The sequence below is a fragment of the Dermatophagoides pteronyssinus genome, unplaced genomic scaffold (assembly GCF_027571235.1).
Source record: "Dermatophagoides pteronyssinus isolate colony J.1.1.1.1 unplaced genomic scaffold, Derpt_VIB-CSIC_2022.12 sq0011, whole genome shotgun sequence".
NCBI lineage: Eukaryota > Metazoa > Arthropoda > Arachnida > Sarcoptiformes > Pyroglyphidae > Dermatophagoides > Dermatophagoides pteronyssinus.
In genome coordinates this window covers 921,823-943,186 of record NW_027461535.1, presented here as the reverse complement: position 1 = coordinate 943,186, position 21,364 = coordinate 921,823, and the positions used below count along the sequence as shown (strand labels likewise).

At 30.0% G+C, this 21,364-nt stretch overlaps 1 protein-coding gene across 1 annotated transcript; it reads left to right on the top strand.

Moving 5' to 3' along the window:
* The first annotated feature begins 5,300 nt into the window (after positions 1-5,300).
* LOC113799838 (uncharacterized) lies at positions 5,301-16,370 on the top strand. Its single transcript, XM_075821499.1, has 3 exons — positions 5,301-7,966; positions 13,459-13,630; positions 13,697-16,370. The coding sequence occupies exons 1-3, from the start codon at positions 7,237-7,239 to the stop codon at positions 16,017-16,019; spliced, it is 3,225 nt and encodes a 1,074-aa protein (XP_075677614.1). The 5' UTR covers positions 5,301-7,236; the 3' UTR covers positions 16,020-16,370.
* The last annotated feature ends 4,994 nt before the right edge of the window (positions 16,371-21,364 follow it).

The window sequence follows — 21,364 nt, the reverse complement described above, 5'->3', positions numbered from 1 at the left end:
TTTCCATTTGTTTTGTTTCTCGATTTTCGTTTCAATTTGATTCTTGACTGATTTCATCGGGTAAAATGATAATTTTTTTCGTTACAAATTTTAAAAAATAAAAAAAAAAAAAAAAATCAAAAGGTAAAATGAAAAACGGCAGCCGTTTTGTTTTGGTTGTTGTTTTGAATTACAAATTCGTTTTTCGTTTTTGTTTTTCATTTTTGGATGACATCCTGAATGCAAAAAAAAGTGAATGTAACAAAAAAAAGCTGAAGAATATAGACCAGATTCGACAGATTGAAATTCTCTCGGTGTGTGTGTGTGTGTATCGGATTCTTTTGGGTTCTTTTTTTTCTGTTGTATCATCGAAACTGAAAAACAAAAACAAAACAAAATATGAAAACATATGGCTCATCATCATCGACGACGACGACAACAACGTTGAAACCCAAAAAGCTTGACATTTTTCTTCTGTTTTGCTGCAGAAAAAGTTTCGATAAGCAAAGAAGAAAAAAAAATTCTTCTGGCATCGACTGAACACAGCTACACTGTGTGTGTATTGTAATTCGCAATGAGTATCGAAAAGATAACAAATTTTTTTGGCAACATTTTTTTTTTTTGGAAAAAAAACAAGAATCTTTTATAGGCGAATTCAGGAGAGCAAAAAAAGAGTGACATACTGGCAGAGAGAGAGAGAGAGAGAGAGAATCACATGTGACATTAGAAACGCCAGAAACACCAAACAAACCAAATATCGAAAAACCAAATTCTACAAGCTGACGTGAATTGAGGAATCACGAACGATGATGTATCTAGTTTAGAGGATGCTACATCTAGTGATATCTATCATTCATCAGTATAATCGGTATCTCTCTCTCTCTCTCTCTCTCTCTCTCTCTCATTCATTCATTCATTCGTAAAAGAATGAAACGGTGACCGGCTATAACGACAACCAACGAACAACTGTTACCAGGAATTTATTCCAGAATAGAAAAAAAGGGATGGATAAAATGGAAACGAAAAAAATGGAAAAAAACCTGGTGCAAATTTCCAACCAAAAAAAATGAAAATGAAAAAGATTGAGAGAGGGAAAGAGATGGATGGATGGATGATGAAAATTATTATTCTTCATCGACAAAATTTGTTATTTTTTTTCTTCAAAAAAATTTTTAAATGGAAGCAGATTTTTTTCTGTTCTTTCGTTTGTTTTGTCTGTTTTGTTTTGTTTGCTGATTTGAATAACGAAAACAAAAAAAAATGATAATGCAAAAATCGTGAACAAACAATTTTCGTATCGACTTTTTGGAAATAAAACTCTAAGAAAAAAGAAATCTTTGATTACGAAACAGAACAGAACAGAAACACAGAACAGACAGGTAACACAGGTAAACAATGACAGACGGACTGGACAAAAACAATTAGCTGTGAAAATTTTTTTTTTATTCAAAATTCAAAATTCATTACTAATGATAAAATGATTATCATATGAACGGATGAATGAATGAATGAATGAACAGAACAGAACATACAGGTGAACTTGATACCGAACAAATCAAACAAACAAACAAACAAACAAACGAATGAATGAAAATCAAGACGCCAAATTCATTCACGAATAATAAGACAAAACATATAATTTAAATTAATAATAATTATCAGGTAGAAATAGTGTCCATATGAATATGAATTTGAATGTATTTTTCTTCGCTGCAAAATGATAATAATGTTGATGTTTGGTGATGATACTTTTGTTTTTGGATGTGACATGTTTATTGTCGAGAGAGAAAATCAAAAGAAAGAAAGAAAAAAAAGGATGTAAATGAAACAATGTCTTCTTTGATGGGATTCAGTTGAAAAATTTGCTTCGTTTTGTTTTTCGTTTGTTTTTCTTCTTTCCATCATCATTAGCAAATAATTACATAGAATCCAATTGATAAAAACAGAAAAAACAAACTTTACAAAAAAAATTTACATTTTGAGAGAAAAAACAATTAACTTTTTTACGAATCGAATAGAATTTTTGGTAGAAAATTCTATTCGGGAATTTTTCTTCTTGCAACAAGAATTAACAACAACAACAACAACAAAAAAAAAGTTAATTTAAATTCTTTTACAAAATCTCAAACACAGAAGTATTTTGTTTCACTGTTTGGAATTGAATTCTGTTGCGGTTAAATTGAAAAAAAAAATTTAAAGAATTTTTCGTTTTTTTTTCAAACTTGGTGATTGATAAAGAAAATGAATACAGAATTTGTTGTTGTTGTTTTTTCGATAATTATTTTAACAACAACAACAAAATGTGTCAAATCAAGAATCCAGAAAAAAAGATTCAAAATCCAAAATCAGACAATTTATCGGAAATAAGAATTTTTTGAAAAATGATCATTTTTTTACAATGAAACGCGTGTACTTTCGTTGCAAGAATAAGAATTTTTTTTTGCAAAATCAGAAAAAGAGAGAATCCTATATCTATTTCGACAATGTTAGGATGCAAAAGGAAAAACAAAAAAAACAATGAGGTAATCGATAAACACATAGTGTATATATTCGGGTTTGATATCGAGATATCGATTATCTTGATTTCCGGTGAATCCTTTACTTTCTTTCTTTCTTTCTTTTCTCTTGCCACATGTGCGTGTGTGTGTTTTGGTTGGTATGTGTGTGTTGCATATTGAAAACGAAAAAAGGAAAAAACTTTTATGATATGGCAAGGATAAGAAGAAACATAAAAGTGAAGAAGAGAAACAAAAGTTGTATGGCCCTTGTGTTTCCTGTTATGATCCATCCATCATATCATATTCATTTCTCATCATTTCTTTCATCATTTCCATCATTTTTCATTCTTCGTAGGCAAAAATAAAAATGCCAAATCGAATCTATATTGGCGAGATTGATCAATGAATGAAAGAAAGAAAGAAAGAAAGAAAGAAAGAAAGAAACACATTTGAAATGAAAATGAAATAAATGTTTGTTATTGTTTGTATGAATCCTGTATGACTTTTGATTTGATGACTTATGCAAAATGTTTAAAAATATTCCTTATTTTCAATGTTTTGTCGGTTTGGATTGATTCACTGAATATGATAAGCTTATTTATTTATTGAATAATCCGCATTTGAAACAACAACAACGAAAATGACCATGAATTTAGTGCGGTAATAGATCAATGAAACAAAAGCCGCGTTAAATTTTTTTCCCATTGAAAATTGATTGGCCAACCTGATTGACTTGAGAGAGAGAAAAAAACAAAGGGTTAACAAGCTTTACATTTAATTATTATTTATCGAAATTAACATGAATAAATCATGACGATGATGCTAATGGTAATCAAAGGATTAACATTCTAAAACAACAAGATAATCTATCATCAAATGAATGAAGGAAGCACCTAATTTGCGAAATAAAGAAAAGAAAAAGAAAAAAGATTTACATAAATCATAATCATCATTGATAAACATGATGATGATTATTCGAACGAAACGAAAAACATGTTCAAAAAAAAAAATTTTGGATTTTTCTGACTTTTGCGAAAAAAAAACGTTAATTGTTTTCCCGGAAAAAAATGTGACTGAATGAATCAAATGAACAACAACAAAAGCAACAACAACAACAACAACAACAATAATAATAATAATATTTTTCCCAATGTCAATCCATGACCAACGGAGCGATACTGTCAAAATCGAAAAATATTGTTTCATCATCATCATCAACATCGTGATTATCATCAACATTCAATCAAACTGAATGAATGAAGAAATGAACGGATCAGTTGATTTTTGATCAGAAAATCATTCATTTTTTTTAAAAACATTCAGTTGATTGATTGGTACAGTTGGTATTCTTTTGGCGCTATATGGCAAAAAGATATTCCAAAAACACTACTACTGCTAATCATTGATGTTTGAATATGAAAATGATTTGTGAGCCATATTGAAACATTGCGTGATCAAAACATTTACCATTTCATTCATTTCATATTCGATCTACCTATGTGCGAGTTATGCTGATTTCATTGATTTATTTTTTCTTTGTTTTCTAATCAGAAAAACCAACAATATTGTCAATTTCACTGCAAACACACTTTGGATACCAAACAAACACACAGAAAAAAAACATGATAAGCAAATAAGGAAAACTAGCAAAGATTTTATTGGATAATTTGTTCATCGTTTGTTATTCAAATCCAATCATCACCTTTATTTTTATTGTAATTAACAATGAATAAATAACATGACCATTTTCACTTTCGAAAAAAAAAAACTGATTTGCATATTTTTGTCTCGATTTTTTTGTTTCTTTTAAAATGATTATATGTTTTATGAATTCAAAGAAACTAATCATATATTGTTTATTTCACTGTTTGTTTAAATGATGTATGATCATCGGATGTTCATCAACATCATTCAAAAAAAATTTGAAATTATTATTATCTTTGATGAAACATTATTCATCTCTCTCTCTCTCTCTCTCTCTCTCTCTCTCTCTCTCTCTCTCTCTCTCTCTCTCTCTCTCTCTCTCTCTCAACACCTAACTGAAATATTCAAATCATTCATGTGTGGCCACCATCATCATTCATCAATCGATCAATCGATCCAACACAGACACATGAACATCATTCATCACATGATAAACATTTTGGTTTGTTCAATTTTGGTTTTGTTTATTTCATTTGAAATTTCTTTTCTTTTTTGTTTCCATTCGAATCAATCTGATAATGAATTTAATGAATTTTTGAAGGACAAATTTTTCCAAACATCAACCACCAAAGCAACAAACAACAGCAGCGATGCAAAAAACATTTCATTTTTTTTCTCTCGATATATATGTACGATTATTATAGAGAATATCGATCAAGAATTGATAACTTTTTTTTTGCTGGAATAAAGTGCACGTGTTTGAATGAAAAGTTTTCTTGCTGAAAAACTGAATGAATTCTACAATGTTTTTTTGTTTCTCCTATGAATGTTGAGGCTGTGAAGGACAACAACATGAACAACAACACTGACAAAATCTACTTATTCAATTTTCATTAGTCAATATGAAAGGAAGAGAGAGAGAAAGAATAACAAAATCACAAAAACAGCAACAACAACAACCGAAAAAAAAGAAAACCTTTTCTGCATTCTGTTTCTAACTTATAAACACACAAAGATATTCCCGTTTTTTTGAAAATTTCCGCACGCGCGCACATTGTTTTGTGTTATAATAATAACCGAAAATAATAATAATACAAAGAGAGAGAGAGAGAGAGAGAGAGAGAGAGAGAGAGAGAGAGAAAAATCTATTTGCAAAAAAAGAAAGAGTAATGTATGTAATGTATGATGTTTGATAGGAGAAACATTTTTTTTCTCAGTTTGTGGAGCCACATCCTTAATTTTTCCACACACACACACTACTATTCTCCATCAGACAAATATACACACTACTCTATTACGCACGTTTTTCGCGATCATCATCATCATTTCATTTGTCGATGTCGTCGTCGTAGTCTTCGTCGTCAATCATCAACATCATCATCATTTTCACTTCATTTCACAGCAGATTCTATAGTAGTATTTTTTTTGATTGAAATGAACATCAAACATCCACCCTTATGAATATACCCTTGAATTTTTTGAACAGACCAGCACAGAATATCAGCAAAAAAATGTTTTGAATTTTCAAGAATTTTTTTTGTTTCTTCACAACAAACATATACAACAAAATTCCTCTGGTGTGCGTGTATGGTTTATTTGCATATTATTATCATCATCATCATCATTATGGTTATGGTTTTGGTTGTTGATAAAATCAAATAAGGTGAGATAATAATGGACCTTCAACAACAACAATAAATAATAATCATTTTCAGACAAAAAAAAATGATGAAAATGAAATGAAAACTTCTTTTTTTAGCCGTCCTAAAAAATGACCAAAACGACTATATTGATGACCATTGATGATGATAATGATAACTATGATGATGGTGGTGCAACATGTGTTTGTGTTTTTTTCCAATGTGTTTTTTTGTTATTCTACCAAAAAATTTCTGATTATAGAATAGATAGCCATCATCGAAACATCCAATGAAAATTATTGATTGTTTTTCTATTTGCCAAATAACTGAGTGAGAAAAGAAACATGACATCCACACACACACAAACAATCCTGTATCCGGTTCCTATGTAAAGAATAAAACATTTACAGTAGTTTTTTCTTATGTAGAAACTATAATCTTATGTTTTTCAACAACAACAACAAGTCAAGATCGGGTTTGTTTACGAAAATTTAAATACTAGGTTTGTGAATTGAATCGATATTCAACCAGAAAAAAATGATAATCATAGGGAATGGACAACGAAAATAAAAAAGTTTTGGTTTTTTCGTTCACGAATTTTTGATGATGGTTTTCATATAAACCGCAACAACCAGAAAAACAACAACAACAACAACGAAAAAATCGTGCTTCTTTTCCTCCAACATTTCACAATATTCTTTCGTATTGTTTTTTTTTCTGTATGTTTTTGTTTTGTGTTTAGTTTGTCGCCAATAAACCAAAAACACAGTCCAGCTTATTACAGCCACAATGAATTCAACAAAAACAACAGCAGAAAAATATTGAAAATTTCATTTGGTAAAAATAAAATAACCGGCGAATCAAGTCGATAGAAGAAAAAATAAAAAAGCAAAAACATACACACAACACATACATACATACGAATAGAACCCAATGTGTTATCTATTACGAGTGTTGTTGTTTTTTTTTGTTGGAAATTCACACACCACATTTATATATTGCCCTACGGATCAAATCAAAAACATTTGACGAGAATTTGACGAAAAGAAAATATATGCTACATACACACACACAGAGAGAGATAGAGTGAGAAAACATTCAGTTTGACAGTTTTGACAGCTGGGACGATACAATTGAGTGTTTGATTTTGTTTTGCATTTGATATTTTTCTGTTCTGGATGTATTCAATTCGGGAACAAAAACCAAACAACAAACAACAACAACGGAAAAAAACCTCCCTATTAACATATGTGTGATTGTGAAAGTAAAACGAAAAATATATCCATTGATTCAAACGAAGAAAAAACGAATCACATTCAATCATTTCCATTCTATAATATTCTTTCAAAATTTGTTGTTGTTGTTGTTGTTCTGGTTTTTTTTGGTGATGATTTTTTGAATGAAAATTAACAACAACAACAATCGCGACAACAACATCCGAAAAAGGAATATTCCGTGTTAAAAAAGGGAAAAAAATGGAAATTGAAAATCCATTCATCATTCATCAACAACAACAACAACAACAACAACCAAATCAACAATCATGTAATTTATCAATGAAATATCAATCATCATCAACATCATCGTCAAATCAATCAATACAATATTTAAATCATCCTCATCCTCATCATCATATTTCTTTATCATCAACATCCGTATCATCATCTGTATCATCACCATCATCATCAACATCATCATCATCACCAACATTATCATCAACATCAACATCATCTTTGAATGATCCAATAATGATAAATCAACAACAACAACAACAACAACAACAACCTCAGCAACAACATTATTTACCTGATCATTTTTTAAATACGAAAAATTCATTTAACACAATGTTACCATCATTAATTTGTTGTCCACCACAATTATCGGTTAATTCATCATCATCATCATCAACGACATCGACATTGATTTCATCAACACCACCGCCACCAACAACAGCAACCGATAATAATCCATTATTATCGACAATAATTATGAAAAATGAACCTATTAACACTGTTGACTCTACAACTGAATTTATATCATCATCATCAATCATCAATGATAATTCATCAAATATTAATAATCTACCTCAACCACCACCACCACCATCACTAACAGCACAACTACCACCACCGCAAGCACCACAATCAGATAATTTTGCCTGGATTACAAAAGATAAAAAAATGACCCGTAAACAACAGCATCAAGGTTTGTGTTAAATCGATTTTTTTACTTTGACATTGAATTTAAAATGAAAAGAAAAGAATATTCTTTTTCTTCATTTACATAAAATCCAGAATACGCAAGAATTTTTTTGCAGAATCACTAAAAAAACAAAACTAGAAAAATTCTCTTAGAATGATTAATGATGTTTGTTGGTGGTGATGATTGTTGTTTTTGTTGCCTTGTTGTCATCACAAGTGTTAATGATCATTATCATCATCATCATCATAGTAATCATCGTAATAAAACTACCGATATACGCACTATTTACAAGCAAAGCGAAAAAAAATCATTTTTCATCTTCAGAGATCTCTGACTGACAAAAATGATTATTTAAAAAACATGTTTAAAACATTTTCTCTAAATCGGTTTTTTTTTGACAAACGGAATGACCAACATTGGGATTTTAGACGAAGAATTGCTGGAAAAACCTTGACAAATTTTATCACAGACATGTGTGTGTCAGTGTAATTGAGTGTTAATTTGATCCAAAATTACTGTAACGGATTTGAAAACTGATTGAAACAATCTTGTTTCTCACCCAAAAAACGAATCTTCAGAAAATCTTATGAGAAACATATTGATCTTTGGTTTTAATTAACACATTATGTGTTTTGTTTTTGTTTGCCGACAGACGATTCTAATCAATCAATCAATCGATTCGGTAACTATCGAAAAAAAATCAATATGCAAATCTGAAATGAAAAAAAATGATTAGAAATTGATTTGTTATTGATCCGTAAAATTGTTGTTTTTCTTTTTGGCAAAAAGAATATCTTTTTTCGAAAAACTTTCTTCTTTCGTCGTTTCGTTTCGGTTCAATCTGAATTTTATCAAAAAATGAATGAACGACAACAATTAGTCATAATTCTCAAATTGTCAAATGCCGATACAGAAAAATCCTTGGAAAATTCATGGTAAAATTTCTTCGTTATTTTGTCGGTGACATTCTTCTTCAATTTTTTTCGTTTGTTCAAAATAATCTTTGAAGCTTAACTTTTTTTTTGCTTGGTCATTTGTCGGCCAATATGGTTTCTGAATACTTTTCTCTGGGTTTCTTCTTTTCGGATCGTCCGAAATGCAAAAATCTGAAAAGAAGAAATTCTTTTCTGCTTCATTTTATCTATTCTGATCTAATCTGATCAAACAATTCACAAAACCAAAAACTGGATAGGGTCAAGATGTTTTCATTGAATGAATTGAATGACAGGTGGTTTATTCTTTTCTTTTGTTTTTTGTTTCTCCTAGCTTTTTTCCCATTCTTTCACAAATGATAATGTCACATTTATGATCATACCGGCCAAAAGAAAGATTTTCTTTTTTATTTGGTTTCAGGCAATCAATCGATTGCCTGACGTTTTTTTGTTTTTTTTTGGGTTTTTTATGATTCACACAAGAAACAAACAAAGTCATAAAGCACATTCTTTGTTTTAAGCAAACAAACAGAAAAAAAACGAAAAAAATCTTTTCAAAAAAACGAAAATTCAAAACAGAATTTTTCGTTGTCGAAAATGCAATGAAATTCTTTCGAACAGAAAAACAGAAACAAAACAAAAACCATATGCAAATCTTTGAAATTTTACCGACTTTTTTTTTTAGTTCTTCATTTCGTTTCGTTTCTCTTTCGAGAAAGAAGAAGCCAACTTAACACCGTACTAACCAAACTGTTGAATATATTTTACAAGGGAAAAAAATAGCATTTTTTTCGGACAAAAATAGCCACAAAAAATTCATTCATTCATTTGGCTAGTTAGTTTGACAACGGAAACCATGTTTTATGACCTGGCTACCAATCTTGATCATCATCATCATCATTATTGAAATCGACAAATGATAAAATTGTACCGGAATTGAATATTAAAAAAAGACAGAATCAGTCAATTTCTTGGCTACCGAAATGTTTTTTGAATTTTACAATCAAAAAAAAAAACGAAAAATGAAACGAAACTGAAAAAATGTTTTGTGTTTGTCATATAATCATGTCATGTCAATCTTAACAACAGAAAAAATTGATATAGGTCTTGTCAAAAATCAGAAATCAGAAATGAAAATTCTTACTTAACGAACAAAATGGTATCATCTAATAACATAAAAAAGTAAAACACTGGCTGGCTGGCTGAGACGAAACACTTTTTTCTATTTCAATGCGCATGCTCGAAAAATGGATGGCTTGCATTTTTTATTTATAAGGGTCTTTTGGTTTTTACATAAACAAATGGCTGGCTTGCATTGGACTTGGCCTTATGACTAAGCTAGACTTCGTCTACTTAGTAGACGAAGCCAATGGCCAATGGCTTGCAATGCTAGTATTTCATATCAAATGTTTGAATGTGAAAATCTGAAATGAATGAAAAATTCTCTTTGTTTTTCTATTTGAATTTCTCATATTTTCAAACTTTCTTTCATATCAACATCAAGAACAACATATACCTTTTTTCATTTGAAAAGAATTTCAAAATATCAATCGATTGATCTATCGATTGATCGACAACATCTCATCGTCATACCAAAAAACAAAAATGAAAACATTCAGTCAATTGTGATTAATAGTTGTTTGCACCAAACAATGATGATGATGATGATGATGGAAACAATAAGAGAAAACAAACCGAAACAAACCGAACCAAAAAAAACCCGAAATGATTTGAAAACAAGTTTCCTGTGTTTCCGGACTATAGAAATTGACAAATGAAAAAGAATTTCGATTTTTTCCCATTGTTTGTTGTTTGCTTCAGTACAAATTTCCCGGCAATATTCTTTTTTTCTGGTTATGATTTTCTTGTCACCAATATTCGGGATTCGAAATTTTCTAACCCGAAAAAATATTCTGACTTTTGTTGTTGTTGTTGTTGTTATTGACCGCAGATTATCATCGTTTGACTTTGACTTTCTCCATCATCAATTCAATTCAATTCAATTCAATATTCTTTATGTGTGACACATACACACACTCTCGGATTCTCGGATAATGATGCTTGAAAGAGCGAAAATCTCATAAATCTTGTTTGCTTGCTTGTTATTGTGAAAGAATTTCCGATTTTTTTTCTTGCATTTCAGCAATGTTGATGATGATGTTTCAATCATAAAAAACACATATGCTAGTCAGAGATGTGCAAAGAGAGAGAGAGAGAGAGAGAGAGAGAGAGAGAGAGAGAAAGATGTAAAATTTGGCATCAAATTTGGTTGTTTTTTTTTCTTGTTTTGGCTGCCTTGTTTTGAATGAAAATTTCTTTTTTTGATACACTTTATCCACACAGAGAGAGATATTCACTGTAAAAAGAAAAAGTTCCGGTGTTTGTGTATGGTGCTGAAAGATTCTTTCGGTTCAGTTTGGATGAAAATATGTTTTATCTCTTCCGGTTTTGTTTTTTTTTGTCTTGTGGCTGATTGCTGCTGTTGTTGTTGTTGAAAAAAAGGCAACATTATCATCATCACCGCATACGAGAGATAAGAATAACAACAACAACCGAAAAAAGGATACCTTGTTTTTGCTCAAAAAAAATGATAAAAACTGTTGTTTGCCTCAAAGGCGATGTTCATCAACGTGAAAAAAAGCCAGAATTTTCGTGCATCATAAAGCATCATGTGTGTGTGTCAATTCAAGCAAAATAAGAAACAAAAAATAATGACAAAACAGAATGAATTGAATAAGCGAAAAACAAAGACATTCTATTCATTGATTAAGCTAGAAACTGGAAAAAATTGAAAGCTAAATTCAGATTTCAAGCGAAAAATGATGATGTTATTCCCCATCATCACTAAACAACGACAACAACATTGTCATCAAACGCAAGAATAATGAGAAAGAATCAAAAAAAACGAAATTAAAATCCACAGCAAAAAAACATAAATCAAATATTTTTTTTTTTTTTGAGGAATTTTCCAGGAATTTTTTTTTCGAAAGAATTCTTTTTTGATTTTTGATTTTAAATAAATCTTCTCATTCAATGATTTTCATTATCATCACTCGATGCACACAGAGAATGGTGGTAACCAACCAACCAACCAACCCAGAGGAATATTGGGTATAGGGGTGAATCTCTCTCTCTCTCTCTCTCTCTCTCTCTCTCTCTCTCTCTCTCTCTCTGGCTGATTTTTTCCGTTTCGTTTAGTTTTTTTCTGGTTTCAGATAAATGATTGGATGTGTTGCCCGATATGGTGAGAATCCACATACACAGTGAATGATTTACCCTTTTTGGTTTGATCTGGTTTGGTTGGTTGGTTTGGTTTTCCTTCCTTTTTTCTCACTGATTTCCTTCACTAGATCCACAAACTGAAAGTTTGGCACGCGTTTCCTTTTTTTTGCAAGTTATCATCATCAACATTGTCTGATTCGAGTAATCAGTATTTTTGAAAAAGTTTGTTTCATTTTTGTTTTGTTTATCTTTTGAAAATGACGATATTGATGATGATGATCCAAAAAAAAAAGAGGTAACATCCAAAAATCCAAAATGATTAATTGATCTGATCTGATCTATGATGATCGGGTATCTGCTGGTTTGATTGGTTGCATATCAAACAAAAACAGTTTTCGGATGAGAGAAAAATAAAACCCGAAAAATTGATTGATTGATAATAATGATGCTATTCACCTCAAGCAAACAAACAATGTTTATCATTTGTTTGTTTGTTTGTTTGTTTGTTTGTTTCGGTGGATTTTGCCAAACAAAAAAAAAAAAGTCAATAAAAAAAACATGCTTCAAGGTGAAACAGAAAAAAATTAATTATTAGGTTGCGCACTGGAAAACAATAATGATGATGATGAATAATAATAATAATAATATCCAATAAGCTATTTGGGTGATTTTGTTGTTTTGACTAGAAAGAAAATTATATGGTTTATCATCATTTGCATCATTGATGATGATGATGATAGCAATAAACACAATGTCTGGATGTGTGTTGAAGATGAAAATCTTTGCTTTTTTTTTTGCTTTAAAGTTATCATCATCAAAATGATGTAACCAAAACCAGAGAGAAAAAGAGAGAGAGAGAGAGAGAGAGAGAGAGAGAGAGAGAGAGAGAGAGAGAGAAATAACAAGAGACAGAAATGAAATGATTTCCCTTTATTGATTTTGTCGATAAGGTTTTCCGAAAAGATTTCCGAAAAATAAAAGACTGATGCTGATGATGAAGATAAATGATTTTTTTTTTGTAATTAATTAAGATTTCATAATCACCAATTTTTTTTATAAAAAAAATTTAAATTAATTAATTAATCAAAATGAATAATGAATATTATAATTAGGTTAAGGACAACAGCAACTAAAATATAAATATGTTTCCTCCTTCTCCCCCTCTTCATCCCCTTCTGATCCTCCTTCTCCTTCTCCTCTTGTAAACATCATTTATCAAATTTTGTTTGATTACATCATCATTACCATTATCCTTGATTAATTACCGTTATTATTGTTATTAATTATCACTGTTTTTTTTTCTCTCTCTCTGTTTGTTTTTGTAAAAATCAACAATTTTAGGTGAATCAAGTACACCAAGAAGATTACGTACAGCCTATACAAATACACAATTATTGGAATTGGAAAAAGAATTTCATTATAATAAATATTTATGTCGACCACGTAGGATTGAAATAGCTGCATCATTAGATTTAACTGAACGACAAGTAAAAGTTTGGTTTCAAAATCGAAGGTAAATATATCCTGGATTTTCTTCTCTAAAATTTTTGATTAAAGTTTTGTTTTTTCGGTTAAACAGAATGAAATATAAACGACAAAATAATAGTAAAACTGGTTCGGATGAAAAAAGTTCATCAAAAACATCATCTTCATCTTGTAATGATGGTATTGGATCCGATGATGATAACGACGATGACGACGACGATGATGATGACGATATTGATGGCGAAGATGCAGATGATAATGTCGTTGGCGATGATAATTTCGATCCAGAATTATCAATGAAATTCAATTCCAATGAACCGAAATTACCATTTGATGATCCAATCACCACCACCTCCGCCGCTATTTCCACATCAGTGACGATGACCACGACAACCTCACCATCATCATTGAATCCTACGATTCCAATGACCACAAATGCATCAAACAACAATCTAATCATATCATCATCGACAACGAAACCGATTACTTCAACCATTCGATCAACGCCAAAAAAACGTACCCGTGCGACAAAACGTACCGGGAAAAAACAACAACAAACAATCAGCAATAATAATCATTGTGCTAATATTGATTGTGGAATATTGAATTCGGGTTGTTCATCAAGAATAACAAAAAAGAATCAAACAACAACAACAACAAAAACGACAACAACAATAGATTGTTGTCCAAAACTACCGACAACAACAACAAAATCATCATTAACAACAACAACAACAAATAATTCTTTGACATCCACGACAAGCACTACGAATACCACCAGTGGATATTTATTACAATCAGCACTTTCGGGTGATCGATCACCGATATCACCACCGGTAACAACAACATTATTGAATGGCAAATTAAATCGTTATCATCATCAACCAACATTACCACCAATGCAACAACAACAACAACAACATTTGATGGATAATCATCAAAAGAATCCATTATCATTACGTAATAATTGTCAATTATCATCACCATCGATGATGGTAAATCCAAAGACATTATCATCTGAATGTTCCACATATCCATCAATGGCCACAAATTCAATGATAATGAAAACAAATGATTATCAATATCGTTATTATAATGATGATTGTAATTTGGAAAATCAATTACCGCAGCATCAACAACAACAACAACAACAGATCAAACGACAAATGATTTATCAACAAACATTAATTTCATCAGCTGCATATCATCTTCAACCCCCGCCACTACCACCATCTGCACCGCCACCAATAGCATCACAAATCAATCAAAATGGTCATCATCATCCGTCGGAACAGCAATTATATTTTGAATCTGATTTACAATTTCAGAATAATGAACAACAACAATCATCGATAATAAAATCTGAATGTTTTTCGCCATCATGTGAATCAACCAAATCAATTTCATATGATGATTCTTGTTCAACAACAGCAACTGCAGCAACATTCAACAATCCAAATCAAAATATCGATAATGATTATAGCGCATCATCAACAACAAATTCTCATCATACAAACAACTGTGATCAATTATTATCCTATCCAGTGGTAGCTGCTGGTGGCGCCACCACCGTAACATCTAAATTATCATCATCAACATTATCACCTTGTCCAAATCAATATGATGATTCTTCATATGTAAATCCTATCCATAATCATGCTAATCATCATTTATCATCATCAAATTATCAAAATTCTGATCTAAATCATCAACAGAATAATGGTGGTAGTTGCTCGGTATATGATCAATATAATTATCCAAATAATAATTATAGCAATTCTGATTCCATAAAATATCCAAATAATATTGTAATGAATCAATATAATCAATATTATTCTGATCAGCATCATCGTATTCCATCAGAATATTCTGCAACATCATTAAAACAACAACAAGAATCCAATAGTAATTCAATGACGACAACAACAAATCAATATCATCATCAACAACATCATGGTTATCATGAAAATTCTTCTTCGTATTATCCGGATTCAACCAATGCATCATCGATAGGTTTAGCATCATCACCAAATAGTATTCAAACATCCGCATCATCGTCTGCATCATCCGCATCATCATTTTTACAGCAAAATAATCAAATTATAGGATCACAATATGAACAACAATATGGCCATCATCTTCAACAACAACAGCAACAACAATATTGTGATCAATCATCCTATACAATCAATCATCATCATCAACAACAGCCGCATCAATATAATTCAACAGCAGCAACAACAATGTTCACCGCAGCATCACAGAATAATAATATGACAATAACAAATCAATTGATGGCACAACAACAACAACAAAACGGTGGTGTTAACCCTTACAATCATCATCATCATCATCAACAACATAATCAACATTTAACAAATGAATTGATTGGTCTCAATTATCATCAATTAGAATGAAGATTTCTTTTTTTTTTGTAGAAATCAAATGGAAAATTAGTTAATTCTTTTTTTTTAAAAAAAAACTTGTTTAGCTTATGTAAATAAATATTTAAGAAAAAAAAACATTAATTATAAAGATCATTATAATAAATAATATTACAATATTTCTCAAAATTTACAAATTTTCATTTACATTTACATTTACATTGTCAATATCATAATATAAAATTCTTGAAACTAACTCAGTAATAATAATGTCATATTTATAGAGTTTTAGAGGACACTTAATTGTGTGTTTGTGTTTGTGTGTGTAATTTTTGATTTTTTGATTTTGATTTTTGAAAATAAAATTTGAAAACATTTCGTTGATTTCATTTGATTTCATTTTGGATTCTTTATAAAATTCTTGACATTCATAAAAATTTTTAAAACTCACGGTGCCATCTATTGCTTGAAAGTAAAAAACAAACATCAAAAATTTTACTTTCACCATCAACAGATGGCAATCTTAGTTTCATATTGAAAAAAAATTCTGGTCAAATTCCAATTCCAATTCCAATGATTAATCCATAATCGATTCAATGATCAATCCATGATAATCATGTGTATCATCATCATCAACATTTGAATCGAAAAATTCAATAGAAAATTGGAACCAAAAAAACAACAAGAATTTTCCATTTTTTCATCAACAAAACCAATGATGATGGCTGAATGCTTTTTTTCTGGATTTAACATTTTGGCATTTTGGCCATTTTCTCTATCTCTCCAATGTTTTTCTCTACAATTTTTTTTTGTTTTGTTTGCCGTCATCATCGCCATCACCAATTGCCATCACCATTCACCATTCACCATCATCATAGTTGTCTTCTTTGTCGACGAGAAAAAAAAATTTCTATTTTTTTTTTCATTTCATTTCATTTCATAAATTTCTGGTTGTCGTGGACAATGATGGATTACATGGGAGGGAATATATATTTTTCTTTCGTTTCTCCATTCATACATACTGTATGATGATATAAATAAAAATACATACGTTCATCGTTTCTCTCTCTCTCTCTCTCTCTCTCTCTCTCTCTCTCTCTCTCTCTCTCTCTCTCTCTCTCTCTCTCTCTCTCTTCGTTTCGTTTTTTCTCATATATTCGGGTTTTTTTTGGTCGCCATCGCCATCATCATCAAAGTCTTTTCGTTTGGCTGTCCGAATTATTATTATTATTATTATATCTAGACCAGAAACATAACAGCAACCAAAACGACAAGAATTGAATTCGACAAACAAAACAAAACAAAAAAAGCATGCAATGGAAACAAACAAGCAAAAAAAATGTACACAACATGGACAGGATAGAGAAAAAAACATGGTAAAACGAAAAGACAAATACACGATCCATTTTCGTGTGTTGGTGGTGTTTTTTGTTTTCGTTTCTTTTTGGAACAGTTTTCGTTTTTTCTTTTTGGAACATGCATCGATTTGTACAAATATACAGAGATATTATTATTATTTCAAATGAAAATTTGGAATGAATATATCTAATCCAGCAAAACAGATAGCCAATTTTCGGCTATTTTAACATTGTATATCACCATCGATGTTTTGAAATGTTAAAGAATTTGAAATCTTACAATATTTTCAAACAAAAAAAAAAAAGAATTCGGAAACTTTTTTGTTTCTTTGAAATGAAATGAAGAAAGAAGAAGAAGAAGAAGAAACACCCATGCATACACGATCTACGTGCGTGAATATAATTTGTTTCACAACAAAATAAAAAAAAGTTTGAGGTGGGTCTCTTTTTTTTTTTGCTAATTTCACCTATTTAGACTCTATACACAGACATACACTGTAAACGTAAACAAAGTATAGGATGGTAAAGGTAAAATAAGGTAAGGTAAAGTAAACTGAATATTAATGGTTTTATAATTTATCCCATTTATGAAAAAAAGGTTTCTTTTCTTCCTTCAATTTTTTGAATAATTAAAAAATCATTTATTATATTCTCTCCCACACACACACCAACATTCAAACATTCAAACATTCAAACATTCAAACACTCAAATACAAATACAAATACAAAGAATATTTACACTGAATATCCATAATAATCATAATATATGACAATGAAACACACACACACATTTGTCAAACTCAAGAGAAAAACATGACCACAATTCAATTCATTGAACGATAATATCTGATTGAGAATGTAACATGAGATGATAATGATGATGATGATCAGTTTGTTTGAAAAACTATTAGAATAGTTCCTAGTATTAGAAGTTCCTATATCGACCTAACCAAACACCAAGCAAACAAATGTCAAATGTTTCACAATAGATTTCTCCCTTGAGATTTCCATATCTACATTGAATATCATTTGAATTGAACACACACCGATTACAAATAACCAGGAAAAATGTAAATTATCAACAGAAAATCTTTGAAAAAATATATCAGTTTTGCTGAAGAAAAAACAACAAACTGTCGAATTTAGGTCCGAAAAAAAGAGATCGATTACCAATGAATCACCTTTGATTGACCCAAAACAGATAAATATTACCTATACCTGAGATCTTGTTGATCATCATCATTAATGACTTTTTTCTTTTTTTGAACAACAAATGAAACAAACTGACCATTGAAAATCAAATCAAAACAATAACGAAACAAGATTACAAAAACCGGACCAAATGATGATGATGATGATTGAAAACCTATGTTTTTACCATTGATTTTTTTTTGATTTTTTTGATTTGAAAAAAAAACCAAACGTACAATCTGTATATTTATAACGTGTATTTAGCAAATATGAATGAATGAATGAAAAATTTAACAACAGAAATGCAGAAAAAGAAGAAGAAGAAGAAATTCAGGCCTGTCATTTTTCTCACCTTATGAATGAATGAAATATGAAAAAGAAAAAAAATAAGATTGATTAGTCCGTATGAACAACAACAACAACAACAGAAAAAATTGAAATTGATAGATAACATAGGATATTTGGCGATTTGGAGTTTCTTTTAGTTTCTTTTCAGCTTGAAAATTTTGAAAAAATACAAATTTTTTGAAAAAAAAACTTGAAAAATATTTTGTCTAAGGTCCCTAAGATACTTATAGCCCAAAAAAGATGATGATGATAATGATAAGGTCACCTGATTTTGATGATGATGATGACACACCTCTCTGTGTGTGTGAGTGTGTATTGGCTATTTCTACCTGACCCAAAATGAATTTTTTTTTTCTTGGGTACAGCCTTTCTTTCTGTGTGTTTCAAGAACTTTGAAAGTTTTGTAATTGAATCTTTTGAAAAAATTCAACAACAACAAACAAACGACGATAATTGAAAATTAATTGACTTTAATCGTGTTTTTTTTCTTTGGTTAAGGTCGGTGAAAAACACATTCAATCAAGGAAAAACAAAAACAAAACAAAAAATCTATTTTTTTTAATTTTGATAAGAAGAAAAGAAAAATTCAATGAATCGTGGCACACATTCAAAGATATGTTTTTAATTTTTTTTTGTAAAATCAAAAAATGAAAATTTTACTTTCGCAAAATTTTTTTCGCATATTTTTTCAGTGCGTTTTTCATTTTATCGTTCAGTCTCGATTCAACAAAACAATTGAACAACATTGTTGTTGTTGTTGCTGGATACAAACAACAACAACAACAACGATAACAACAACAACAACAACAATGGACATTTTATGGATGTAGGATATGTATGTATTTATAGAGAAGAAGAAAGCACGAAAGATAAAAAGAGAGAATTTTCTTTCCTTTTTTTTGACAGAGACAGATTTGATTTCAACGAATTCAAGCAAGCAAGCAGCAACGATGAAAAAAAAACCGAAACCGAAAACAAAAATCCACGAAACAAACATAATGTTTTGGCAAATGTTCAGCAAAAAAAAAAAAATGAAAGAATAGAATGGAAATGAAAATGATAGATGAGATATATATGCATTCGATGACACATGGAAATCATATTGATGTTGTTGTTGTTGTTGAATACAAACAACAACAACAAGGGGAAAAAAGTCAAATCCTCACACAGGGATAGAAAGAGTGCTTTCCCGTGTTAAATTTTACCCGAAGCATTATCATCATCAATGATTGAAATATTTCAATTCAAACAACAAAAAAAAAAACATGAAAAAAAATCATAAAAATGGGTTTTTTTTGAGAAAAACAAGAATATATCAATAGATGCTGATGATATTCTTGATATGATTGATTTGTGTCAAAAGAACAGAAAAAAAATTATTGTTATTAATTAGATTGAAATCAATATCAATATCATTTCCAAAAAAATCGATATTTTTTTCAATCATCAAATGACAATTAACTCGAATCAATCAATCAATCTGAATGTATGAATGAATGTAGCAAAAAAAAATCGATACAAATCATTAGTGTGTATATCGAGTATATTATCGATTTCCCAAAAATTATTACCTAATTATTATGTCAATTGATTAATTAATCCCCGTTAAAAACAAAAACCAAAAAATTAATTAACCCACACGCACACTGTCAAGCCCTAATAATGAATTTGTAATGTCGAAAAAAAAGGATAACAAACGAGTCAAATTTACGCTATTTTAACCGAATGAAAACATCATCACCACCGCTTTAATAATTTATTCATTTTTGAAAGCAGAATGAAAAAATTTTCAAAATTTGAAAATCAAAAACCGAACCAAAAACAGAATGTATTCAGTTTTTTTCAATCAATTCAATTCAAATATCATTCATAATCGATAATAAATATTCAATACAGCCAAACAAAACAAAACAAAAAACCACCACTACCACAAAAAAATAGGCAAAATAATAACCAGCTCCCCAATGGAAAAACGTCATCATTTTCATCATCATATATGAATCCAAAAGATGCCATTTGAAAGATGCGGATATATCTATTCGAGATGAGAGATGCGTATGCGCAAATCGAATCTTTCATTTCAAAAAGAATGGAATCAGAGAGAAGCGAATGAAACACTAACTGAGAAGACAAACCTTTAATTGGGCGGAGCAACACCTAGAATACAGCTATAGTAGCTCTTTCATTCTGTGTATCATTTTTTTTTGTTTTTTGAAAAAAAGGGGGCGGAGAATGAATTTTTCTAATTCGACCTGCATGACTTGTTCTGTTCTGTTCTGTTCTGTTCTGTTCTGTTTTTCTGGTTTTCAACAAAAACTATTTACACACAATAGACACAGGAGTGAGTGAGTGAATTCATGAATGTTTCAAGTTAGAATTTTTCAAAAAAAAAAAAAAAAAAAAATAAAAAAATTCATCATTTTATTCAATCAACCATCATTTATTAACAAAAGAAAACATTTTTTTCTTCAAAAAAAAGAG